Genomic DNA, 25,406 nt, shown 5'->3' with positions numbered 1-25,406 from the left:
AGTTATAAGTCTCGAAATTAGGCTAAATAAAATAATAAGAATTAAAATAAAACAAAAGCAAGCAATGATTTCAGGTGAAAAGATCAATAGATTAAAGCGTCAGGTTTAGGAAAATTCTCAAGAAATAAACTAATAGTTTATCTAGCAAAATTAATTAGGATTATTCAATGAACCATTCTAGAACTCAAAACACTAATGAATAGCTAACCACCTCTCGATGCGCTAACTAACTAATCTAATGTCAGTAATTCCATCTCGCGATGCGAATTTCTAGATCTAGACTAGCATTAAACTCAAGTTTGATATGTTCACAAATTCTCCTAGACCAACTCTCGATGCATCTAGAAATATTTGCTCATCTAAGGTAATTCCAGTAACAGGTGCTCTCTCGGATCAAATACCTATTATCCTGTGATCTAGTTATAGTTAGCTACTCTAGAACTAGCATTAATAACAACCTAGATGAAGAACTCTATAGATTAATCCTAACAGGTAATCGATTTACTAGTTTATCTAAATCCCTAATGAGAATCCCTAAACCTAACAGGGAGATTACTTAGACATGATTAATGAAACAGAAAACATGTTGAATAAATTGCAGAATAAGAAATTAAAAGAAGAAAATAGTTTAGAATAAATCTTCTCTCTAACAGGGTATTGAAATATCTAAAAGTAGCTCTCTCCAATTATATTCCAAAGGGTTCAAGCTTAGAGAATTACAAAAGCCAAAGACAAGATAATGAAATAGAAAAACCCTAAAAACTATTTATAAAGTCTCAAAAACGTGCAAAGACTAAAATTGCAAATAGGAAAGTCTTCTAGGTAAATTCTGCGGGCTTTAAAACTCTAAACCGTCGAGACTTCTTGCTAGGCCGTGTTTGGTGTCGAGCGACACAAAGGGTGTCGGTCGACACTCATGCCTTAGTTCGAACCGAATTCGTCTCCTTAGCTTCAAATCTTCGGTTTAGCTCCAGAATGATTCATTTTCTCCAATTTTGTCCCGAACATGCAAAAACTTGAAAAGACTCGAAAAGACACTAGAAACAACAAAAGGACTCTAAAACTGACACGTAAATCACGGTTAAAACCGGTAAAATCCGTGATATATTAGTATCCGAATTAAGTCTTAATCAATTCAATAAAACAATGGGTCGAGTGAGATTTTTTTCTCAACTTTTTGTGGGAAGGTAAAGTGAAACTCTCGTATTCAAGAATCTACAAGAGGTAGCATCGCTAGTTGCGTTAAAGAATTCGGCTTTCACAGTTTAGGTTTTATATATTTATAATGATACAATTAAGGATTTAGAGTGTAAATATTTGAATCTACCATTTGTTGGCATACTAATTTGAAAGTCAGGATTTTTATAAATAGTTAGCGAGATTAAATTAGAAGGAAATAAAACTTGTTTAGACCGTACTAAATTTAAATTTTGTTCCAAATCAGAGATTATTAAGTTGTGGAGCATAATTTCTCATCGACTATGTGAAAATATTTTAAATAAGTTATTTTGGATACTCCCTCCGTCCTACAAAGATGAATTTTTTAGAAAAAAAATTTGTCCTACAAAGATAGAAGTTTTGTGTTTCCAATGTCAAATTTAAAACAGTTTACCTATTTTATCTTTATTAAACAATAATAAATAATATACTCTTTAAAATATGTTAAAAGGTTAAAAGAATAAAATTGTCATTATACATTATTTCTTAAAGAATGTGAAATTTTAAAAAAATCTATTTTTATGGGATGGAAGGAGTATTTTTTTATGTAGTCAACCTTATTAGTATATCATGGATCCGGAATATGAAACACACCTGAAAATAGAAACGTTACTAACCAATAGAATCACGGTAGACCCGAAGAGTATATAACTATACGTATTTAAGTACGGAATAATATCATGATGATGCTGGTCACAGACTCACAGTGGCAAAATCAAATCCCACTTTGACTGGTTCCATATAAAAATGAGATTTTCGTGTTGATTTTTCCAATTTGAATATGTATAACTAGCATGTTAAAAAAAGGAAAAAAAAAAGAAAAGAAAAGAAAAGAAACAAGCATGTTTAATGCTTACTGGCATTTTTGCATGACTGACTAGGCTTGGGCGTTCGGATATTCGGGTCGGGTTCGGGTCTGGTTTTTCGGGTTTAGAAAACTAAGACCTGTTCGGGTATTTTAAAACTTCGGGTTCGGATCGGGTTCGGATCGGGTTCGGATCGGGTATTTCGGGTTCGGATTCGGGTTTATCCGAAGTATCCAAATATTAAAAAATTTGTATCCCATTCTATGCAAAGTATTGAAAATACTCAAAAAATCTATACATTTTAAGTATTTTATACCTTAATCTAACCAAAAGTAGCTAAAACAACCGAAAATATCTTAATATCCGAATAATTTAGACACTTAGATTATTACAAGTATAAATATTACTAATATATTATATCTATGTATGTATATTTCGGATATATTCAGGTACTTGTTCGGGTTCAGGTTCGGGTCGGGTTCGGGTTCGGATTTTTGGGTTGTGAAGTTTAGAACCCGTTCGGGTATTTTAAAACTTCGGGTTCGGATTCGGGTCGGGTTTTTTAGGTCGGGTTCGGTTCGATTCTTCGGGTTCGGATATTATGCCCAGGCTTATGACTGACCATTCTTATGCAAATTATTGTCTCGCACAAACATAGATAGACCCTTCCAAGAATTATTAATTCATCGGAAGGAATGGTGATCTAGTGGTAGTACGAAGGAGTTGGTTCTTTTGTACACTGAATTTAACATCCTTGTTGAGACGGAGAAGCATTCTTTAAATCAATATAGACTAAAAATTGGCTTCGGATATTGAAGGAGATTATAGGCCAATTTTTTTTTTATTAGTTCGTCTCCAGATTCCAGTTAACTAATTAGATAATTTCCGGATCTATCAGTATTATCAGTTCAGTCATTATCCGACACGCAATAGCAATTAATAACCATCTATCTACGGTAGATAATCTACCAATCATTCACAATCACGTAAATTATAATATATATATTCAGAAAAAAATTAGTACCGCACAACTATTTTCGATTAATATATATATATATATATATATATATATATATATATATATATATATTTAAAGTATTTTTTTTTTGGGATTTTTGGCAAATGTACCACAGTTTTCAAAAATTCATAGCAAATGTACCACAATGAAAATCAATTTAGCAGTTGTACCATTTGTGTGTGGTAGTGTGGTAGAGCTTGAACGCTTTTATCTTTCTGTCTGCGTTAGAAATGTGTCAGAGGAAGGAGCTACAGTAGACGCCGGTTAGAAAATGGGGACAACTTTGTGTCAGAGAAGGACAACTTTGTGTCAGAAAAGGAGAACTTTGTCAGAAAAAGACAACTTTGTGTCAGAGAAGAAGAACAAAACACTGCATTAAATGCAGTTTACATTTACCATGAACAATAATTATGAAATAGAGTGAATGATGTCCCCCAAAAATAAGTCAAGATCTCTTGATTGTCCATCGCCAGATGATGTGGTTTTACCAGCCAGAGATCTGGATTTACTCGGGGACAACTTCTCTTGATTGCCCATCGCCAGATGATGTGGTTTTACCAGCCAGAGATCTGAATTTACTCGGAGACAACTTGATCTTTATTTTATTCCGCCAAAGAGCCGAAGACGAAGATCTGGATTTACTCGGGGACAACTTTGTTTTACCAGCCAGAGGAACGAAAACGGTTACCAATGCGTCAGGAGAGAGACAAAGAACGGCAGAAATTTCAGAGGGTCACATCAATCGCAGTTCCTTGTCTTACCAGTTAAAGGGTAAAATGGTCATTTTACAAGTACAATGTGGTATGAATGATAATTGGGCCTTCAATGTGATATTGGTGGTGCTAACTTTTTGACAAAATGTGATACCAATGCCATTTTTTTTTTTTTTTTTTTTTTAAATTTTTTTTTAAAGAAAGGTTGTACAAAACAATAATAGTCGTATTTCTAACTCGGGGAGACAATCCTCCGCAACTTATTGAGAACCATAGCATTTATGTTGTACTATAATCTGTTTCAAGTATTTATCTTCTATTTTGATTTTTTTTTAATTTAAATGAATCCTAGAAGCAATGTTTATGTAATCTCATCAACAACTGAAATAGAAACAAACTAATTTACACAAATGTGTTAATGTCGTTGCGAGTATGATTTCAGACCTGTGAATTTCATATTGTTGATATGATCAAATTTTGAACAGTGGACAAATTAAGACCGATCCATCTCTTCGTCTCTGGCCCAAGTCTTCTCCTTAATTATCTTTTTTTTTTTAATGGCAAAACTCCTTGATTATCTTATACACAGTAAAAAACCGGTAAAACCATGTCACTTAAGTTTGTGATCATAACCAAAATGTGTTCAGCCAACGCTTATATAGTAAATGGATGAATTTGTTACTTCAACTAGTAGAAAAAAAAAAAAAATTAAGTCACTTAAGTTAAGACTTTTCACGAGTTTTTAAATTTTAGTTTTCCTCGTTGTTTGTTGTCTTTGAATCAATTAGTTGGTTACATACACAGTCAACTTATAGTAGTGGTACATGACCATCCTTCGTCTATTCCCCATCACAAGAATTAAAGGCAAGACAAAATATTTCTAGTCGGACTATTATTTGATGACGAATTTTGCATGTTTCACGTTTTCTACGGTTCCGTCTACTTATTGGTGATACACACAAGTTAAAGAATATTTATTATATTGATGGTCATGGAACGTATATAATATTGATGGAGCTAGAATTATTGAAAAGTAACCAAGAGAAAAATAAAATCGGGAAACATATCAAAGAAATCTTCAACTGTTAAAAAATACTAAGAAGAGCTCTAACTATATCTTGGATAAAATATTGCGCTAACTTGTATTATTTACTAATCGTTAAATTTTATTTATTTTCCATTTAATCGCTAATTTTTATTGTCTATGTCAAATAAGTCACATCGTTAATTTGATTAACTTAATATTAGTTTCTATAGTCAACTTACCCACATGTCTTTATTTGGCAAAATCAACAAAAATTAGCGATTAAAATAAAAAATTAACTAAATATTAACGATTAAAATGAAAAATCAATAAAATTTGGCTAATTACTCTACCCGAAATAAAGTTGGGATTTTGTGGTATTTTTTTATAGCTGGTTTTTTTTTTACACTTTTCCTAATAAAAATCAGAGAGTATAACAAAAACAGATGTGAGGAATCATTTTATCTATTATCCTAGTTATTGTTTTGATCATTTCAATTACTAAGATTTTTACAGTTTACTATATAACTTTTTTTTGTTCAATATTATCATAATGTTTTTTCCATCTTAGCCCTCAAATTTGTTCTTAAAATCCTTTTTAATATTAAAATATATTTTCATTGTGTAAAAGGAATTCCTCTACGATTTGGCAAGCCAATAAGTATTTGATTTTTTCCTTTTAAGGTATATGGAAAAGTCAATATACATTTTCTTTTCCGACAAAAAAAAATAGACATTTTCTTTTGTTCTTTTAAGACTATGAAAATTCTTCTGAACTTGTATTCTGTCTTATGCATACAACGTAGGCCTGGGAGTTCGGATTAAACCGAACAAACCGACCCGATTAAACCGATAATTTTGGTTATCGGCATAAATTGAAGAGAGAAATCAAACCGTTCGGCGAAATTAATTTGGTGAATCGGAAGTCGGTTCGGGTCTGTTCGGTTATCGGGCCGATCGGTTTAGTAGTTTTAGGCAGCCCTATATAAGTCTAAACCTAAGTCATTAACTCTAATTTTTCACTTATCTTCTTCTTCGTCTCCGCCTCCTGCGATTCTCTCGAGCTCGTCTCTTTCTCTTCTTCTTCTTCTTGTTCTTCTTCGTCTCCAACACATCTCGTCTCTTCTCCTTCATCACTTCATCTTCATCATCCCAAATCCGCAACCCTTGTTCACATAAACTCAACCTACAATTTCGAAGAGGTCAGTTCTTTGCTTCTTTCGATCTTCTTCCTTTGATTCTGCTTCCGACTGGTTAAATTTCTGGATGAATAACTGTGTCCAAAACTCTTAACATTATGCAAATCTTCGATTTGTAGAATTTAGGGTTTTGGACTCCAGTTTTCATCCAGAAATTTAGGGTTCGGTGTGTGTAATTTGTTTATGGTCTCCGAGTGGTTTTAAATTAAGACTTGCATGTATGTAGGTTAGATTTTAAAATTAGGGTTTCGTTTTTTCTCCTATTGTGGTTCTGTTCCTTCTATGTTCTTGTGTGGTCCTTGTGTGATCCTTTTATTGTCCTTTTGTTTAAGCTAATGGGATGTTTGTGTATAATTTGTAGATGACTGAAGAGCAAAACGAGAGTGAACCTCCACTCAACCCTCAGAAGACAGGAGAGACAGAAACTGTAACTGGGAATAAACGACCACGGCCTGCTTCTGGTGCTGATAAGCCAACTAAACCAAGGAAGAAGTATGCAAAACGAGCTCCGGTTTGGGAGCATTTTATTCAAAGAGAAGAAGATCTCAGTAAGAGCTATTGTAAGTACTGTAAAGCAGAGATTGCTTGTGATACAAAAACAGTTGGAACTAGTCCGATGATAGGTCACATAAATAGATGCAAGCAGTACAAGGATTGGGTAGAAAATGAGAACCAGAAGATTCTAAGTAGTGATAATAATGGAAATATGAAGCTGGTGAAGTATGATCCGGTCATGTTTAGGAGATCAATTAATGAGATGGTAGTAGTCAGTGAGTTGCCATTCTCATTTGTAGAATCTGAGGGTTGGAAGCGGTTCTGTAGCAATGTCTTGCCTATGTACAAGACATTTTCTAGAAAGACATGCAGTACATACATTGTTGCTATGTATTTGGAAGAGAATGCAGCTTTGAAGCAGTTGTTTAGTGTTGAGAAACAAATGGTTTCTCTGACAACAGATATATGGACTTGTCCTACAACTTCCTACAACTACATGGTGATCACAGGTCATTGGATTAGCACAGAGTGGGATCACAGACCATAAAGGAGACACCATTGTAGCCCAGTTGATGGATTGTTTGGATGATTGGGGAATTGAGAAGGTCTATGCTGTTACAGTTGATAATGCAAGGAACAATGACAAAGCTTTGGAGGTTTATAAGAATCAGTTAAGGATGAGAGGAGTAGACTCATTAGTGAAAGATGGTGAATTTTTACACATGCGTTGTTGTGCACATATCCTCAATCTGATTGTTGGACATGGTTTGAAGAAGGCTAATGCTCATATTGTTGCCATTAGGAATGCTGTTAAGTATGTCCGGTCTTCCTTCAGCAGGCTGAACACTTTTGCATTGAAGTGTGAGACAGGTAAGTTGGCTAGAGGCAGCTTGCCTTTAGATGTCAGCACACGGTGGAACTCAACATATCTGATGTTGTCTTCTGCTTTGAAGTTGAGGGTGGCCTTTGAGAAGATGGAGGCTGAGGACAAGTTGTACTGTGATTATTTCTTGGAAGAGGAGGATAAGATTACGAGAGTTGGACCACCAACTTCTATTGACTGGGAGAAGGTTGCAAGGTTAGTCAAATTTCTGAAAGTCTTTTACAAGTGTACTTTGATATTCTCTGCTTCCAAGACTGTGACTTCATGTTTGTGTTACTCTGAAATTGTGGACATTGAGAGGAGTCTGATCACTAAGTGTAGCAGTACTGATGAGGAGACCAAAAAGCAAGCTAATGACATTAGGGATAAGTTTGACAAGTATTGGGATGGTTTGAGTAACATGAATCCTCTAGTGATTGTGGCCAGTCTCTTTGATCCTCGGAACAAGATGAAGTTTGCTTCCCTTTGCTTTGACCAGTTGTATGGTAATGATACCATAGAGAGTAGGAAACTGCATGCTTCAGTTTCAAGTGTAATGGAAACACTGTATGATCATTACAATTTCAAGCCCACCAACTCAGAAAACAATGAAGATACTGAAGATCAGACAGAGCAAACAGACTCTCAGCCGCAGCCTTGCACCTTTGAGCTATCAGATGATGAAGATGATTGTGAGGGGATGCTGTCAATATATGATAAGGTGGTTGGATTGAAGATTAATGAAGTTAGCTACAATGAGTTAAAGGTGTATCTCACAGAAAAACCAGAGCCGAGAGTTGAAAATCAGTTGGGGATGCCTTATGATGTTCTCAGTTGGTGGAGACGTAATTGCTCTAAGTTCATTGTCTTGTCAGAATTTGCTAGAGATGTTCTAGCAATTCAAGCTTCATCAGTTGCTTCAGAGTCTGCTTTTAGTACAATTGGCAGGGTGTTGGATCCTTATAGGAGTTCTCTGACTCCTTACATAGTAGAGGTTTTGCTATGCACACAACAATGGTTATAGTGTACCTATAAAAAAGAGGATGCAGTAGCAAACTTGGCCCAAATGTTACAAGAATTTGAATTCTTTGAGTCTCTTGGTAAGTTTAACTATTCTCATTGACAGTTTAAATTTAAAACCTTTCATACTCTTTATCATTATAAGTCTGTAACTAATCTCTTGTTTTCTTCTGTAGATGCTCGGAATTCAGCGGTTGGTCTTACATGATTCTTCATAGTATGGCAGGTATGATTGTGGTTCTATTATAGATTAAGTAGTTTAGGTTTTTGAGGAGATTGTTAATTCTTTGTTATGCTTTTCACAAATAGGTAGGTGCTGCGCTTTTGTCCTTTTTGATGCGGAAAAGCAGCCTTTTTAATGTACTAACTGTGAAGCTGCTCTTTTGGTGCGGATTAGCATTTTTTGTGAATCTACAACTGGTAAGCTAACCACTAAATCATACTTGATATTTGTATGGTTCTACATTGGTTTCTTGATGTAATGCTAGCTTAAACTTGATAATATGCTAGCTTATCAGCTTCAGTAGTAGTTTGTAATGGTCTGTACTGGTTTGTACTTATAGCTTTAACTTACAAACACAGCTTTAAGCTACCAGTACAGCTTTATGTATGGTTGTGTAATGGTTTTTGCTTTTGGATGTCTTTATTTAGTAGTTACACTAGTTTTTTCTTTGAAAATGTCTATTTTGGGTTAGATAAACCGAATTGGTCATAGGATTCAATTTTCTCGGAACAAAATTAAAATCAACTAACCGACCCGAAAAAACCGACTACCGACCGAACCGAACCGAATTTAATTTCGGATTGATTCGGAGAAAATTTCAAGAAACCGAATTTTTAGAAAACCGAACAAACCGACCCGAATAATCCAATAATTCCGAACTCCCAGGCCTAAGTCAATTCCTTCTTCTTTTTTTTGTCTACCTCATTGCGTTTTTTTTTTTTTTGCCGATTTGTCTTTCGATTTGACTTTTCACTACCTGGCAGTTGTAAATTGGACCACTATTGGATTTTTCTATTGGTGTCTCCGTAATGACATGCAATATGAAAACGATAAATCGATGGTGGGACGTATAGCTAACAATCTTCAAGATTTTGATAGATAAGTTGTTTATTTTGAAAACTGTTTTACAGTTATAATTCTTTAACAGTATTTATAATCTCGTATATAAGGTTTAAGTTCATTAGTGTAATCATTATTATCGACATCCGAAATTCTGAATTATTCCTGCCAGAAAATAACAATTACAAAATAATGAAATTAATATAAGGTTTTAATATCATTTAAAAAATTGTAGAGAATTAACTAACTATATTTGCTTACCACAACAATTTTAAAAAGGAAAACTGCCAAAAAAATTAATCTCTTTTTTTCTTGCCACTAAAATATTGTACTGTGGAAAAGCACTCCGCTTGTTCATTGAAATAAAAAGAAATTTTTTTCCCAAATCTTTATTTTTAATTTCGACGGATTTTCTTTCTTTTTTCCCATATCAATTGTATATATACACTTCTACTTACAGATCCTACCCTACACAACCTAATGACTCCTGTGTCTCTTCTTCTCTGCCATTTGACAAAAAAAAAAAGAAAAGAAAAGAAAGAAGAGATTCGTTAGGACTGAGTGACTGCCATATCCGAAACAACCAAACAGTCTGTTTGAAACAGACTTATCACTTTTTAAACTGTTATTAGTTTTTAGATTTTCCAAAGATGGACGAATGCGAAGGTTCTGTTTTGTGGTACACCATTTATTTTAACAATTATAACATGCAGTGCCGGCTCAACATTTTTATGGGCCCTAAGACAAAAAAAAATTTTAGACTCTTAGAAATTTTTTTTTAATGTTTTTTGCTGTAAAACAATTTTCTATGCTATTTTTGTTAAAAATATTAATTACTAATACTAAAAACAATAAATAAAAAATTTTATAGATCTTTCTAAATTTTATTTTTATGTTATAATCTAATTTTTTAATATTTTTTAAAAAATATTTTAGAAAATGGGCCCCTAAATTATTGGACTATGGATTGGACCCCTGGCCGTCGCACCGCCCGCCCACCCATCTGAGCCGGCACTGATAACATGGCAATTTTATGCTAAATTATACAGTAAATCTTGTTTCAGTTACAATTTGCATGCACCAAAATTTTTTGCATCATCATTCTCCAGAACAAACCAAAACATTGAGGGGAAAAATGATTATTCTGACAAGTACAGAGGTGAAAATTGTAACGACCAGGTCCGGATGTTTCGGAAACGAACGATGATGATTAGTCACTTCAGTGAGCATGCATCCGGATGAAGCGCTTGTGACGGTGGCTTTGACAATGACTTCCTAGTACTGATGAGAGGACGGTAGTGCCAAGCGTGAGGAAGCGGCGGAGGATGTGACACGATTGAAAAAAATGTATGGTTGAGACTTAAATATTTATGAAACAAAAATACATCAATGAATAAAATTGGATTAGGGTTTGAGGTTGAATTGAATTTTGATTATTGTCAAAACAAGATGTTGTGGATGCAACGGTAAAGTATCGAGATTTGGATTGAGATATGGATTTGATGCACCAAAGTTTTCATCGGAAAATTTCCCCGGAAATGGCTATATTTTCTTGTAGTGAATGGTCGAGGAAAGAAAGAAGTGGTGCACTATATATCTGTACAATAACTTACGTACATAACTAATTAATGTGGTGCATTGATTCACAGAGATTATATGAATCATTGTAGTTGTAGATGAATGGAGGCAAGTCTACCAAACATCTCTAACGTGGTGCATCTAAGAGCATTCTCATCGGTAAAGTTCTAAAAAAGAGTATCTATTGAATAAAATATATAATTTAATTATAATTTTCTTATTTAAATAAATTTAAAATATTAATTAACTAAATTAGACCAATAGAATTAATACATCTGACAAAATAAGGTTGTCAAGGTATCTCAGAGTTTCTCTGCAGAGAAACGTGTCTCTCTCACTCATTCTTTTTCTATTTTTTCATTATTTTAATTGTTAGAAACTGTGAGACATCTCCCCAATGGAAATGCTCTAACTTTGGCAACCGATGTTCAAGTTTAACCATCTAAAACTTGTTTTTTTTTGTTAAATTTGTTGCATTAATATAAAAGTAACCCAAAACAAAAATGGCACATACAAACCGGATAAGAAAATCGAAACCGGTTCACCGAATTCACAAAACTCAATGTGAAGAAAAAGAAATCTGGCGAGGCAAGCCGAAGAGATAGAAAGTGTCCCCAATCACCGGAATCCCTCAACGTTGACTCTCAGTTACCACCTAAAACTTTGTGCTATAAATAACTATATTCTTGTACACAGGCCCGGCTCACTCATCGGCAAGACCCGGTGCCATACAAAAAAAAAATTCTATCTTTAATAAAAAAAATTGGATATATTTCATAAACTATTTTGTATTTTATAGCTATTTGGACCTATTGTTTTTGTTTATTAATTTTGGGCTTCAATATTACCTTTTAAAATAGAATTTTGGGACCTTTACATATAGATATTTTATAAAATTTCAGCATAATTAAATAGTTAAATAATAGAAAAACTATTAATTTGGACCTTAAATTTGTTGGACCCAGTGCAAATACACCAGTTGCACATGCATATAACCGGCCCTGCTTGTACATATATACAAATATACTATTTACTTAATGCCAGCATTTTTCTGTTATCAATATAGTTATATATATTATGCAATTTTACATAGGGAATTAGGGATGGATCCACGTACGACGACTTTAACACACTGTAGATTACTAAACTACCAATATTAATCTTTAATGTATTATTATAATTAACTAATCAAATATATTATAGTCAACATCATTTTCTCTTTCACATCATAATTCAACATCCATTTAATATTTACCATCTAGTTTTGTTTAATGAAATTATAACATTTTATCCTACTATTTTTATATCATATTTTTAGTTTTCTAGGCAAGCCAAGGAGATAGAAAGGGTCCCCTATCACCGGAATCCCTCAACAGTTGGCTCTCAATAACCACCTAAAACTTTGTGGCTATAAATAACTATTTTTTTTGTACATATATACAAATGTACTATTTATTTAATGTCAGCATTTTTCTGTTATCGATATACCTAGTGATATATATTACTAGAGAGAAACTCACGCGATGCGTGGGATACTGATTAAAAATGTAATTGCAAAATAAATAATACAATAATAGGTTTTGATGTCCTTCCAAATAATTATACATAAATTTGTTTAACACTTTAGTTATTCTTTTTGTTATCAGTGTAAGAATTTTGCTATAAGAAAGGTAAAGTACGTATAGAGTGACTAAAAATAGAAAGTATTGGCATATACATTATGAAATTTATTTTGAATGTAAAAATTCGTATGTAATAAAACTTTTTCTGAAGGACAAAGGTCAGCAAAGAATAAAAAGTAGACATTTTTTGGTAAAGAAAAAATACCCATCTTCCAATGAAAAAATCAGTGATCATAATCTCAAATATTAGATTTTATCCTTCAACTCTATCATCATCTTCTCCTTCTTTTTTCTATAACAAAAGTATAGATAAGGGTTTGGCCATTAATTCTAATTTCAAAATGAGCTCGTCATGAAGTTTTTAACTTTCTTTTCACGACATGTGGTCCTTTTTTTTTGTCTCTAAATGCTCAACACAAAATCCTATATTTTGTCTTTGTCTTTTTTTCATCATTCAAAGTTATAAGAAATATTAAAATAGTTTAGAAATAGATAAGATGCTATATTATTTATTTCATTTATCCCTTCACTTTATAATAAATATTTTGCAAGACCTTATTATTATAATTTATTTTTGAAAATGCACTTATTGGTGTGCCATTTCTAAAAAATGTCCCCTTCTTTTGTGTATTTTCAAAAATACGTCTCATTAAACCTGAAAAGGTTTATGAGGTACTTCTGGATGGTAAGTACTACTCAAGCCTCGATCTAAGTATTTATAAGGTTTTATAATGTATTTATATAACATATTTATAAGATTTTTTAAGATATGTATAAGATTTTATAAGGTATTTATAAGTTTTAATCATGTATTTATACACATAAATGTAGTTTTGTATGCTTTTATAATGTTACATACGTACTTAGGTAAATCTTAGATTTTTAAGGAAATTTTAAAAGGTTTTATGTAGGTTGTATATTTGAAAAGAGGTATTGGTAAAAAGCATTTCTAACAATTCCTCAATTTACAATGTCATTTTAATAATTTTATTACATTTTGCTTTTTGAATAGTATTCATTTATGTAATGATTTATAGTTAAATTAAATATGAAATAATATTTTAAAATAAACTATTATAAGATAATTTGCTGTTAATTGTTTAATATAAATTTGTGGGAAATAAGGTAAAATGTAGAAAAAGACAACATTAAAAGAATACTTGATTTAGTGCTATATGCGTTATAGAACATTGATGAATTTTGAGAATGAATTTTAAGTTTTTAAGTAAAATATTTTTAAGAAAATAGAATGGAAAATGATCTTATAAAAATGTATACGTACATCTTTCATTGTTCCATTTCAATTTGAATCTATATATACATTTTCGAAGTACAAATATGAAATAAATCTTTGAGTTGACACTTATTTACAAGATAATGTTATTGTTATAAATGTTTATCTATTAATTAATATTACAAATTATTTTTGTAACAATTTTTTTTAGAAATTGTGGCTTCTAAATATGGTAACAAATTGATTTTGTTTCTAAATTTGATTAATTGCTGATATCCAAAAACCTCTCTACCTAATTTAGACATTAATATATGATTCTTCTTTCACATCTATATGATCTTATATTTAATTTATTTTGAATTTATGTAAAATACATATAATTAATAAAATAATATATTTTTCAGCATGTAATGTGATTCAAAATTTAAAAAACGGACATATATTACTCAATCGATGAAGAAAAAAATATGTATACAATGTCCAAGATTGCTTAAAATTTTGAGCAATAGTTGAGAGTCATACTATAAAATGGCCAAAATGATTCTGAATACAAATGAGAAGGAAGCTGGATTTATCAGGCGTCCAAAATTAAAATTGTTATCCGGTTTACTACGGTTCCTTATTTTATTGAAACTTTTAAAAATTTTTAAAATATTATAAATATTTAAATTTTATTAAAACTTAAATATTATAGTCATTTAAATGATTGTAAAATTCAACTTTATAAAACGTTTTAAATATTTATATAACTAAACCTTCTATGAAGTTTCAAATATGAATATTTGAACTTTATAAAAATTTATAAGAAGTTTAAACATTATAAATATTTAAACTTTAAAAAATGTTTAGAGTATTTATAATATTTAAGTTCTATAAAAAGTTTATAATATTTGAACTCTATAACAATTAAAAACTATATATATAGATATATATTATGTCAACCATTTAAAGAAAAGTTTTAAATTGACTCGAATTATATGTCTTTTAAATAAAACTATTATTAAAAAAAAATAACAAAATGCTGTTTTATTTTATGGGACGCGGTTATATGATGGGACGAGTTTGGGTCGATATTAATACGAGACGATGTAGCACGGATGAAATCCTAGAATTAAAATAAAAATATAATGATATTATCAACACTAAACAAACCAAACAATATTAACAAAACAAATATAACTTAAAATTTAAGTTTTTAGTTTTAAAAAATCAATCCGCAATATACCGCGGGTAAAAGTTTTAGATACAAAATAATATCAAATTATTATAATAGTCCATAATTATAAATGGTTGCCAATATTAACACTAAATCACTTCTACACCTACAAATCTTCTAAGTACATCAATACAAATTAACACATTTAAAAGTAAACAAATACAACAACTCAAAACAATATTCATATATTTCAACTATATTAATTCTAATATAAATAAGTAAATGAGAAATAATTATTTTATAGTATGAATTTAAAAATCTAATAAATTATAAATTATTATATAAAATACAGAAAATACAAGTTTACTCCGCGGTGTACCGCGGGTTAAATCCTAATTCATTTGGTATTGGTGATTTTCCCACGATAAAATAGATAAAAAGTAAATATCACAGCTTTGAGGAATTTATTTTATACCTTACCAGACCCGGGTCAATAAATTTTTAACGAATCAATGTGTCTTTTTTTTTACTATTCATATTATGACAACATGAACAAAACAAATGCACAAAATAAGTATTACTCGTCACTAACACCAATCTTCGAAATTAAATCATGTTTTAGCTAATCAACACGAAACTAAGAAATGCATTTTACCAATTGGATATAATGTTACTTTTTGCTGGATCATATTTTAAAAATATTTAAAAGTAAACAATACTTAAATGAGAACATACATATTCAAGCGCATAATTTCTTGACACAATTTTTGGCTAGAATGAAGATAAGGCACATACTAAAATGAAGATGAGTGAGAGAGAAGAAAATATAAATTTCAAATAACTAAATAAAAAAAAGAAGTTAATTTAGAAACATAATCATTGCTTGAGCTGAAGTAGAGAGCTTCTTGTAGAGCATTGAAGAATGTTCCAGCCGTTAAAAGATCAACACACCAAGTGTATCGATTTTATGAAATTGATTAAATAAGAGATTTGTAACATGAAAACGTAATGTGAAGAAGAAACGTAACGTAAAGAAATATAATGCTACGGTTTTTATTTATTAGATAGAGTAACGTAAGGTAAAAAGGGACACTTAATTATAATGTCTGGAAAGATATGCTTAGAGAAGAGAAGAAACGAATGTTCAGTTGTTTTTTTGAAATTTATTATGAGTAAATTTGGATAAATGCCCTATTTTTGACTTTTCTTTTGAAAAATACCCTATTTTTTTTTCTCTTTTAAAAACTATATTTTAATATATTAAATTACTAAAATGGCTTTTGTGAAATTTAATATTAATTAAAAAGAATTTATACATAAAACAGAAAATCTATTAATTTAGTTTTGAAATTAATATTTGAAATAACTAAAAATTTTAATAACTTTTATCTTAAATATTTCTTTTAAACAATTTAAAATAATTGTGAATTCACCTATCAAGTGAATCATGTTCCTACATTTGATTAAAAATTAATAGTTCATCATTACTTTTAAAATCTCTTGACTAAAATTACTTTTGATTAGATTTCCATTAGTTTTTGGTTCTCTATCATTAATATTATGTTAGAGCTATAAACCGTATGTTGATTTAATCAATGATACATGTATATTACATCATTCTACCAATGTTAAGTCGTAATCTACGTTAACCTTGAAATTGGAGCAGACTTTGGAGTTGAAGAATTTGATTGTTACGTTGAGATTTTTTTTTGTTTATACAATATTAATTATAAGCGTCCGAATGGTAACAACGTTTTTTGTTGTGCGGGAAAAGCGGTATTATAGTGCGGTACGGTTCAACTGCGGTACGTGCGAGAGAAAAATATTTGCGGGACAAGTGCGGTTTGTACAAAATAAGCGGTACGGAATAATATTTGATTGGTGAAAAAACTAATTGCGGTTGTTTCTGTAGGAGGAGTTGATGTTTCTTTGGGATGAGTTGAACCTGTTCTTGTGGAAGGATTTGTGTTCCGTCGACGATTAGATGACATATCTACAATCATTAAAATCCAACAATTATTTTATAGTTTTTAAAAAAATATTTTGATAGTCTATTAACTATTTTCTTTTATTTTTAAAAGAAATTTTTTGATGTATAAACTCAATTAGTTTATGGATATTTATGTTTAGTAAACATAATATGTTTGTAAATATTGAAACATTATTCAAATAAAAACAGTGATATTAATAAATGTTATATGTTTGTATATACATGTTATATATATATATATATGTATTATAGTAATATTGTATAAATAAACAAAAAAAATTCAACGTATGTAACTATATTATGAAAATAAGTAAACTAATTTATTGTAATATTTGTAAATCAGTTATTGTTAAAATAAAAGTTTTGGACAGAATTAAATTAATCTTATAAATAAGTAATTAGTACAATAAAATTTTATACGTAAGTTTACTTACAATTTTATGGAATCTATAAAATTTTGTCATAAAATTTTTTAAGTAAGTTAGTTTTGCTGAAAGAACTTATTGAGTATATTTATGATAACATTGAAAATGTGATTATGAAACAAATTCTGAAAAAATATTTAACCTTGGATCGTTAAAATTCGATGAACCAACCTGTAAAAGATGAATGAAAAACACTTAGTAGAATATAGCTAAAGTAAATATAAAGAGAGAATAATATAGAAAGTTTGTTTTTTAAAACTTTTCTTACCAAGTATGAGAATCTATTATCTAAGGGAGAAGAGATGTATCTGGTTACTAGAAAATTTTTTGTGAAAGAAGAGTATGAAGGAAAAGAGTGAGAGAAGGGATATATCATATATATATATGGTAAAAAATATATATGTACATAATGATTTATAACATTAAAAAAATCAAAAGTAAATAAGTGGCTATTGTCCACTGCGTTTTTTCGGTTGGACCGCAGGGGGACCTGACTTCACTTTGAAATGCGGTCCATGCCTTTTTATCCCTTTTTTGAAATCCGCAGTTTACTTTTTTTTTTTTTTTTAAAACACATATTTCTGAGAAGGTGTTGAATGGTAACATAGGTGCGGTTTTCAATAACAAAAAATGAAAAACGCCAAAACACTTTCACCATTTACTACCTAAGGGTTAGACTTTATAGACTTTTTTAATATTTTTAGATATTATCTTATTAAATTTAATATATAAAATAAATAAACTATCTTTATCTCAAAAAATAATTATAAGGATAATTAATATTATTTTGAATTTTTCTCTCAATTTTTGAATTTAGTTATAATTTTACTAAAAATACAGCTTTCAATTTAAATATAGACGAAATTGTCATTTTACATATAAAAATTTGTAATTTTCATTAGAAATAGAAAAATGGTATTTTTCAATTGGAAACTAAAAAATAGGGTAGTTTTCAAAATCACCCATTTATTTTCTACGATATAATTTCAAATTAATCATCACTAATTACCATTAATTGGAGAGGGACACATGTCAGATGCATAGGATGCCAAATGACAATGATAATATAGCTTCTTCAAAAAAACCTTGTCATATTATATAAGATGTAATTTTACATAGGCAATTAGGGGTGGATCCACTTACGAGTTACGACGACATTAACACACTGTAGATTACTAAACTACGAATATTAATCTTTAATGTTTTACAATTAACTAATCAAATATATTATAGTCAACATCATTGAATTTTTCTTTCACATCATAATTCAACATCCACATAATATTTACCCTCTAGTTTTGTTCAATAAAATTATAACACCTTATCCTACCATTTTTTATTTCATATTTTTAGTTTTCTTTATGTTTTTATTTTATGATTACAAATTATGAATAGCAACTAATTATATATTAAATTAAAACGATGTTTAAAATGATTTTCGGATCTATTTCACTAAAACGATGTTTAAAGCGAAAAAAACAAAAATTTATTGAATGCTAGTTAAACAAGTTTCTATTTATAGGATATGAAAATGAAGAATTTTGATTTAAATACTATATATATATTATTTATAATTATTATGAAATAATTGATGTTAAATAATTGAGATAATTAAAAAATCAAGAATCTAAGTGACCAATCAATGCATCCTCTGTGTCTCAATCAAAAATCAACTCTTCCTCTTTTTTTTTTGCTCAATCAAAGTTTGCCATAAATTAAAGAAGAATATACTCACAAATTTGTACCAATGTTGAAAACTTTCAACAAAATTTTTGTCACATCATCTCCTATTTATTTTCATGATATCATTATATTGCAAGGTATTTAATAATTGACCATTTTTCAACAATTAAAAAAATTGTCATTGTAAATAGTCTTAGGAAGTTACAATATTGGTAAAGATACAAGACATATGAGCCTGGATGTATCTTTAGTCAAGTGGTTAAGTCTATTTGACTCCGTTTTTCCCACTGGAGTTCGGCTCCACTAAATCGCGTTACCTCGTATAGTAGGGATTGACTATGCATCGGATCTTATCGATCCAAAGATGTAAAAAAAATGATCCATGAGCAGTTACACATATCTTCAATTGTCCTTTTTTTTTTAAGTCTCAATATTGTTTTCTTATTTGTTTTTGTATAAATATTGACAATATTTGTGAGGAGGGAAAGAGACGTACGCATAATGATATGATTTATTTAGTACGTGAGTCCCTATGATCACATGAGAATTTAAAATAATTCGTTGAGGAGTAGTTAATTGGAAGACTAGGAGAGGAGTAGACCATTAAATGGAAGAGTAGGAGAGGAGTAGACCATTGAAATATTCAAACTATCCTACCACATCTTTCACATTGTTACATTTAACTCAATATGTATAGTTGTATACTCGCTTCCTCTATATAAACACACGCAGATTAGTGACCCATACATTAACATACACAATCTAAAGACCATCCTCTAGACAGAAAAAATAAATTAGAAAAACAATGAAGTCCTCTTACGCTTCTTCCTCTGATGATCTCCACGCTTTGGTCAATGAGATCAAGAGAGAAATTCAGTTGTCCAACATTAATCTTGATCCTTACTCATTTGTCTCTCCTTCAGCTTACGACACGGCTTGGTTATCCATGATCGAAGAAGAAAACAACGTAGGTGATGATGAGCTTAAACCGATGTTCCAAGATTGTCTAGATTGGATTATGTGCAATCAAAATGCCAGAGAAGGTTTCTGGGGAAACTCCGGAAGTTATACTACGGTGGCTGATGCCGGAGATGAAGGCGGCGAAGAGGACATGTATATTCTCAGTTCCACTCTTGCTTGTGTTGTAGCACTTCAGAAGTGGAACACTGGGTGTTTTCATCTCCACAAAGGTGCGTTAAGACTTTAACTTTGTATTTTTGTACTCTTTGACTAAGGTTCGTGCATGTAAAACGTATCACTACGTAAGCAGACAAGGATAACTCACTACGTACGAGGCTGTAGGCATCACATGCTGACATGCATGGCCCATATCACGTGCAAATATATACAAAATACGAATTTGGGCTTTTCTTCTACCACGAAGCATATATTTATAGTTTTTCACATGTTTTGTATGCTTTTTGAAAAATGAAAAATGCAACAGTACTATTAATGTGGGTTAATAATATTGTCCCACATCGGTTGGGTTTGTGATTCATAGGCAATATATATGTGTTGTGGCAATCCTCCTCCCTTAATCTAGATTTTGGGTGTGAGTTAGGCCCACACTAATAAGTACTTTAAGCTATCCATTTCAGGTGCAATTTTCATTCAGCAACAAATACAAAATCAAAGAAAAATTGTAATTTTTTTTAATATGTTTACAAATTACAAACACACGTACGCTAAGAAAAAACTGATATTTCGTTTTACGTGTATGGTGTTGAATGAATTTTGTTTAAAGTGGTTAAGCTTACGTTAAGTTGTGGCCTTGTAGGTATACATAAGCACAAATGTTAATATTATAAACGCCTCTTACTCATTCCAGTTTACTTGCTTCTTTATTTTGTAAATAAACAATTTTTTCCAGTATAATATATTTTACCCTATTATAATTTTTATTTCTTAAGGGACGAGATATATCGAAAGAAATACGGAGATGATAATTGGAAAATACATCAACGAAGAAAGATCTTATCCTCGTTGGTTCGTTATCAAATTCACAGGAATCCTAGAGCTTGCTCAACAACTTGGCTTACATTTTGTCTTCTCTAGTCGCTGCATCGATATGATCAAAGGGATGTTTTATCAACGCCAAGAGATTATCAAAAGGTAACATTATATGATAAGAAATCTTGATCCAAAAAGTTTCCCCATAAGCATATATAATAGTTATAAAAAAAGTTGGGTTAACTAATATTGTTTTCCAGAGAAAAATTGGTGGATGATTGTAACTACAAACCTCTATTGGCCTATCTAGAGGTGTTACCATGGAAATTATATGTCAAAAATAAAGAAGACATCATCGTTAAGAGTCTCGACAGTATCGATGGCTCGTTGTTTCAGTCGCCTTCAGCAACTGCGTCAGCGTTTATGCTCACTCGCAACACAAAATGTCTAGCTTATCTTCAAAATCTCGTTCAAAAATGCCCTAATGGAGGTTAATCAACATTCTAGTTATTCCAAAGTTATAAATAATTTGAATATGATTATTATTTAAATGCATTTTAAATATTTAACTGACAAGCTATGTGTGATTTCTTGTCTCAGTGCCACAAAAGTACCCTCTCAATGAAGATCTCATAAAACTCTCCATGGTTAATCTAATCGAGAGTACTGGTTTAGGAGAGTTCTTCGGTATAGAGATTGAACACGTTCTTGAACAAGTTTACAGGTGAGGGAAATTTATAATCAACTTTTTTTACTTTTCTTTAAGAATATATAATATTTAAGCGAAACTTATTTTCTTCGGGTAATTTTAAGGCACTACGAGGAAAAAGATGTCGAGAGAATGTCCATGAGTTATCTAGCTGATCAATTGCACAAAGACTCTCTTGCATTTCGGATGTTAAGAATGCATGGTCGAGACGTTTCACCTAGTAAGAATTCTCGTTTCTATGTCTTTCTTCATCGGGTTCTCGTTAGTGCATCTCCCATCGGTTGGTTTTCAAAGACATTTTAACCACTAATATAATTAAAAATAATTTTAAAAGAGGAAAAAAAAAAATGAGAAACGGTTATCAATGAGAACCCTTTTCCTGCCACATGTTCTAATATTAAAATTATTATTATTTTATTTGTGAAAACATTTTATAGTCTCTACACCGATGAAGGTGCTATTTACAACTCCATATCAAGTCAAGTCCTCAGTTATTTTGTAAATCAAGCTCAAATATCAAAGTGGTAGTCTTTTGTCGGCAGAAAGCACGGCCGTTTTGTATTTCTTATTCTTTGGTTAAGGCTTTCCATTTTATTTGTGAAATTGTATTATATTCTTTAACTGGGAAAAATAAAATCAAACTACTGTGTATACTCTATAAAGTTCAAATTTTTGAAACTGGCCATTATATTAACAGAAAAAAATATATCATCTAGATTGATCAAAAATAATTCTTTATTATTTACTATGCTGATTTTAAAAGCCTAAGTGTAAATCCTTTGCAGGAAGCTTTTGTTGGTTCTTGAATGATCAAGAAATGCGATATCAGTTAGAAAGAAACATAGACTCTTTCTTGCTTGTGATCCTAAATGTTTATAGAGCCACGGATCTCATGTTTCCGGGAGAGAATGATCTTGAAGAAGCAAGAGAATATACTCGGAATTTACTCAAGAATAGTCGGTCCATTAATGAAAAAATGGTACTAATATTTTTCAGTAAGGTGAAGTATATATTTTAAGTGATTTAAAACGCATTGCTTATTAATTGTTTCAAATAATGATTGATGTGTAGATTGTGCATGAATTAAGTACTCCATGGATAGCTCGACTCAAACACCTTGATCATAGGATGTGGATTGAGGACAAGAACTCAAATGCCCTCTCAGTCGGAAAAGCCTCTTTTCTAAGGTATGTACAATTAATACATATGTAATTGATCTATCTAATTCTAAATCCATCAATAATAAGCTAATTCAAGGGTTTTTTTTTTTTCTTCTTCTTGTGATTTCTGGAATCAGACTAAATAGTGCGTATAGCAACAAACTGACTCATCTTGCCGCAAAAACCTTCGAGTTTCGACAAGCCAAATATTGTCGCGAGCTGGAGGAATTGACAATGTGAGTAGACTTTAGTTTACATTGCATGGTAGTTGAGAACAAAAGCATTTTGGTATTGAAAAAATGTCTTCTGATACACAAATTATAATCTATGAAGTGAATATATATAGTCTAACAATAGCGATTTGAAACAGGTGGGTAAAGAAATGGGGACTTAGTGATATTGGTTTTGGTAGAGAGAAGACAAAATATAGTTACTTTGCAACTGTGACTTCGTTGCCCTATGAATATGCCATTAAATTTGGTAAGCTTGCAGCAAAAAGTGCCATCCTCATCACAATTGCCGATGATTTCTTTGATGAAGTAGGTTCTTTCAATGACCTGGAAGCTCTTACTAAAGCAGTTTTAAGGTAAATTTATTAACATCCGGTTATGCTGGCGTGATTAGAGATCCTAATTAATTAATAACTTAATTCTATATATATTTGTTTTAGAACATATGTAGTTGAAGATAAGCTAGTGAATAGTGATCTACTGATTCTGAGAATATCAGGAACACTAAGAAGTTACTGGTTTAATTTATAAAATAACTAAAGAAATCAAACCTTTTTGAACTCGTTGAGATCTCTGTAAATTCATGGAAAAAAAAGATAGACAAAATACTATTTTTTATAAGCTATTTTATTAATTAAAAAAAAAACAACTTCAAGAAATCCAAAGCCATCTTGACTATTTATTAAAAAAAAAAGAAATTGTATTATCTTAATTTTACGTTGCATCAGAATTTAATTATTTTATTGATTCTTGATTGAATTATTGTTTACGTATATATGATAGATGGGAAGGAGAAGAGCTTAAAGGTTACGGCAAGATCATTTTCAGAGCACTTGATGATATTGTAAGAGAGACTGCAAATACTTGTCGTACGCACCACAAAACCGACATAATCGTCCATCTTCGCAACATCGTATGTCTCCTTAGTCGACACTTATCCATAAAAAAAAATATTTTGCAAAAATTAACATACATTTCGAATAGGATCACGTATTCCTTGTTTTAATGCACTGAAAAAAATAAAGTCTCAAATTTTAACTAAATTTTCACTTTTTATTATTATATGTAGTGGGGTGAAACATTTGAGTCATGGCTGCGTGAAGCTGAATGGAGTAAGAAGGGACACACAGTGTCGATGGAAGAATATATTCGAAACGGAATGATCTCAATCGCAGCACACACCATTGCTCTTTCCATCTCATGTCTCATGGAACCTTGTTTTCCCCAAAACAAACTCAAACAGGGAAATTACGATAACATAACTACATTGCTCATGATCATATCTCGACTCTTAAATGATCTACAAAGTTTTCAGGTGATTCAACTTTTAGGTTTATTTGTTTTTTGGGGTTTAATTAATTCAAATGAAATCAAGGAATGTTAATCCTATGACTTGGAAAATGTATATTTTTATTTCACAAGATAATTTTGTTATTAAACGATCAAACTTGTCCATGCAACGTTATATTGCAGAAGGAACAAGAACAAGGGAAGATCAACTCCGTGCTGCTCCACTTGAAGAATCATCCAGGTCTCAAGATTGAGGACTCGATCGCTCATATTGAAAAGATAATCGATTCAAAAAGAAAAGAGTTTATGGAGCATGTACTAGTTGATGGACAAAGTGACTTGCCGAAACCGTGCAAAGAGATTCACATGTCTTGTTGTAAAGTCTTCGAGATGTTTTTTAACAAGAAGAACCGTTATGATTCGGACACGGAGATGCTTCAAGACATTAAGAAGGCTCTCTATGATCCCGTGAATGTTTATGAACTATCAGAGATCGAGCCTATGCCACTAATGACACATGGCGATGACTTTGTGATTCTTCCTTTGCTTTTGAATAGTTTGGCGCCAAATATTATTGAATTTAAGAGGAAGGACGAATACGGAGCAATGAAAACATCTATGTGCTTGGGAAGAACTTATAGTGTTCATAAACGCGTTATGGCCTCACAGCTTGATGATCACCAGAAGCATCTCAAGATTGTTGCCTCGCAGCGGAAACCGGTACCAATGATGCCATCAATATTCGCACCATGCTTCTACTAATTAATATCGTATCATTATATATTATCTATATATAGATTGGTGATTCTTTACATTTGGTATATGTAAAATAGTTTGTGTTTTTTTTTCTGTGTGCAAATTGTTATGACAAGTGTGATTGTGAAAGATTAAGAAACTATGTTGCTTTCAATTATATTTATGATCGTTTTTTTTATATATATAGGAATGTAAATATCATATA

General features: G+C 31.0%; 1 protein-coding gene across 1 annotated transcript; it reads left to right on the top strand.

The window, feature by feature from the left end:
- Window positions 1-19,580: 19,580 nt before the first annotated feature.
- LOC9322626 ((E,E)-geranyllinalool synthase) lies at window positions 19,581-25,358 on the top strand. Its single transcript, XM_002888061.2, has 12 exons — window positions 19,581-20,296; window positions 21,017-21,218; window positions 21,317-21,546; window positions 21,657-21,780; window positions 21,870-21,985; window positions 22,551-22,744; window positions 22,837-22,952; window positions 23,063-23,161; window positions 23,296-23,511; window positions 23,939-24,068; window positions 24,225-24,470; window positions 24,629-25,358. The coding sequence occupies exons 1-12, from the start codon at window positions 19,912-19,914 to the stop codon at window positions 25,205-25,207; spliced, it is 2,637 nt and encodes an 878-aa protein (XP_002888107.1). The 5' UTR covers window positions 19,581-19,911; the 3' UTR covers window positions 25,208-25,358.
- The last annotated feature ends 48 nt before the right edge of the window (window positions 25,359-25,406 follow it).

This window comes from Arabidopsis lyrata (genome assembly GCF_000004255.2).
Source record: "Arabidopsis lyrata subsp. lyrata unplaced genomic scaffold ARALYscaffold_2, whole genome shotgun sequence".
NCBI lineage: Eukaryota > Viridiplantae > Streptophyta > Magnoliopsida > Brassicales > Brassicaceae > Arabidopsis > Arabidopsis lyrata.
This window is presented reverse-complemented; position numbering and strand designations above follow the sequence as displayed.

What these genes read in the sequence shown, in the direction of transcription:
- LOC9322626 (XM_002888061.2), top strand. Translation starts at nt 19,912, where the DNA reads ATGAAGTCCTCTTACGCTTCTTCCTCTGATGATCTCCACGCTTTGGTC. An exon ending in GAGCTGGAGGAATTGACAAT is followed by an intron (nt 23,162 to 23,295) that starts GTGAGTAGACTT and finishes GATTTGAAACAG; the next exon opens with GTGGGTAAAGAAATGGGGAC. An exon ending in TCGTCCATCTTCGCAACATC is followed by an intron (nt 24,069 to 24,224) that starts GTATGTCTCCTT and finishes TATTATATGTAG; the next exon opens with TGGGGTGAAACATTTGAGTC.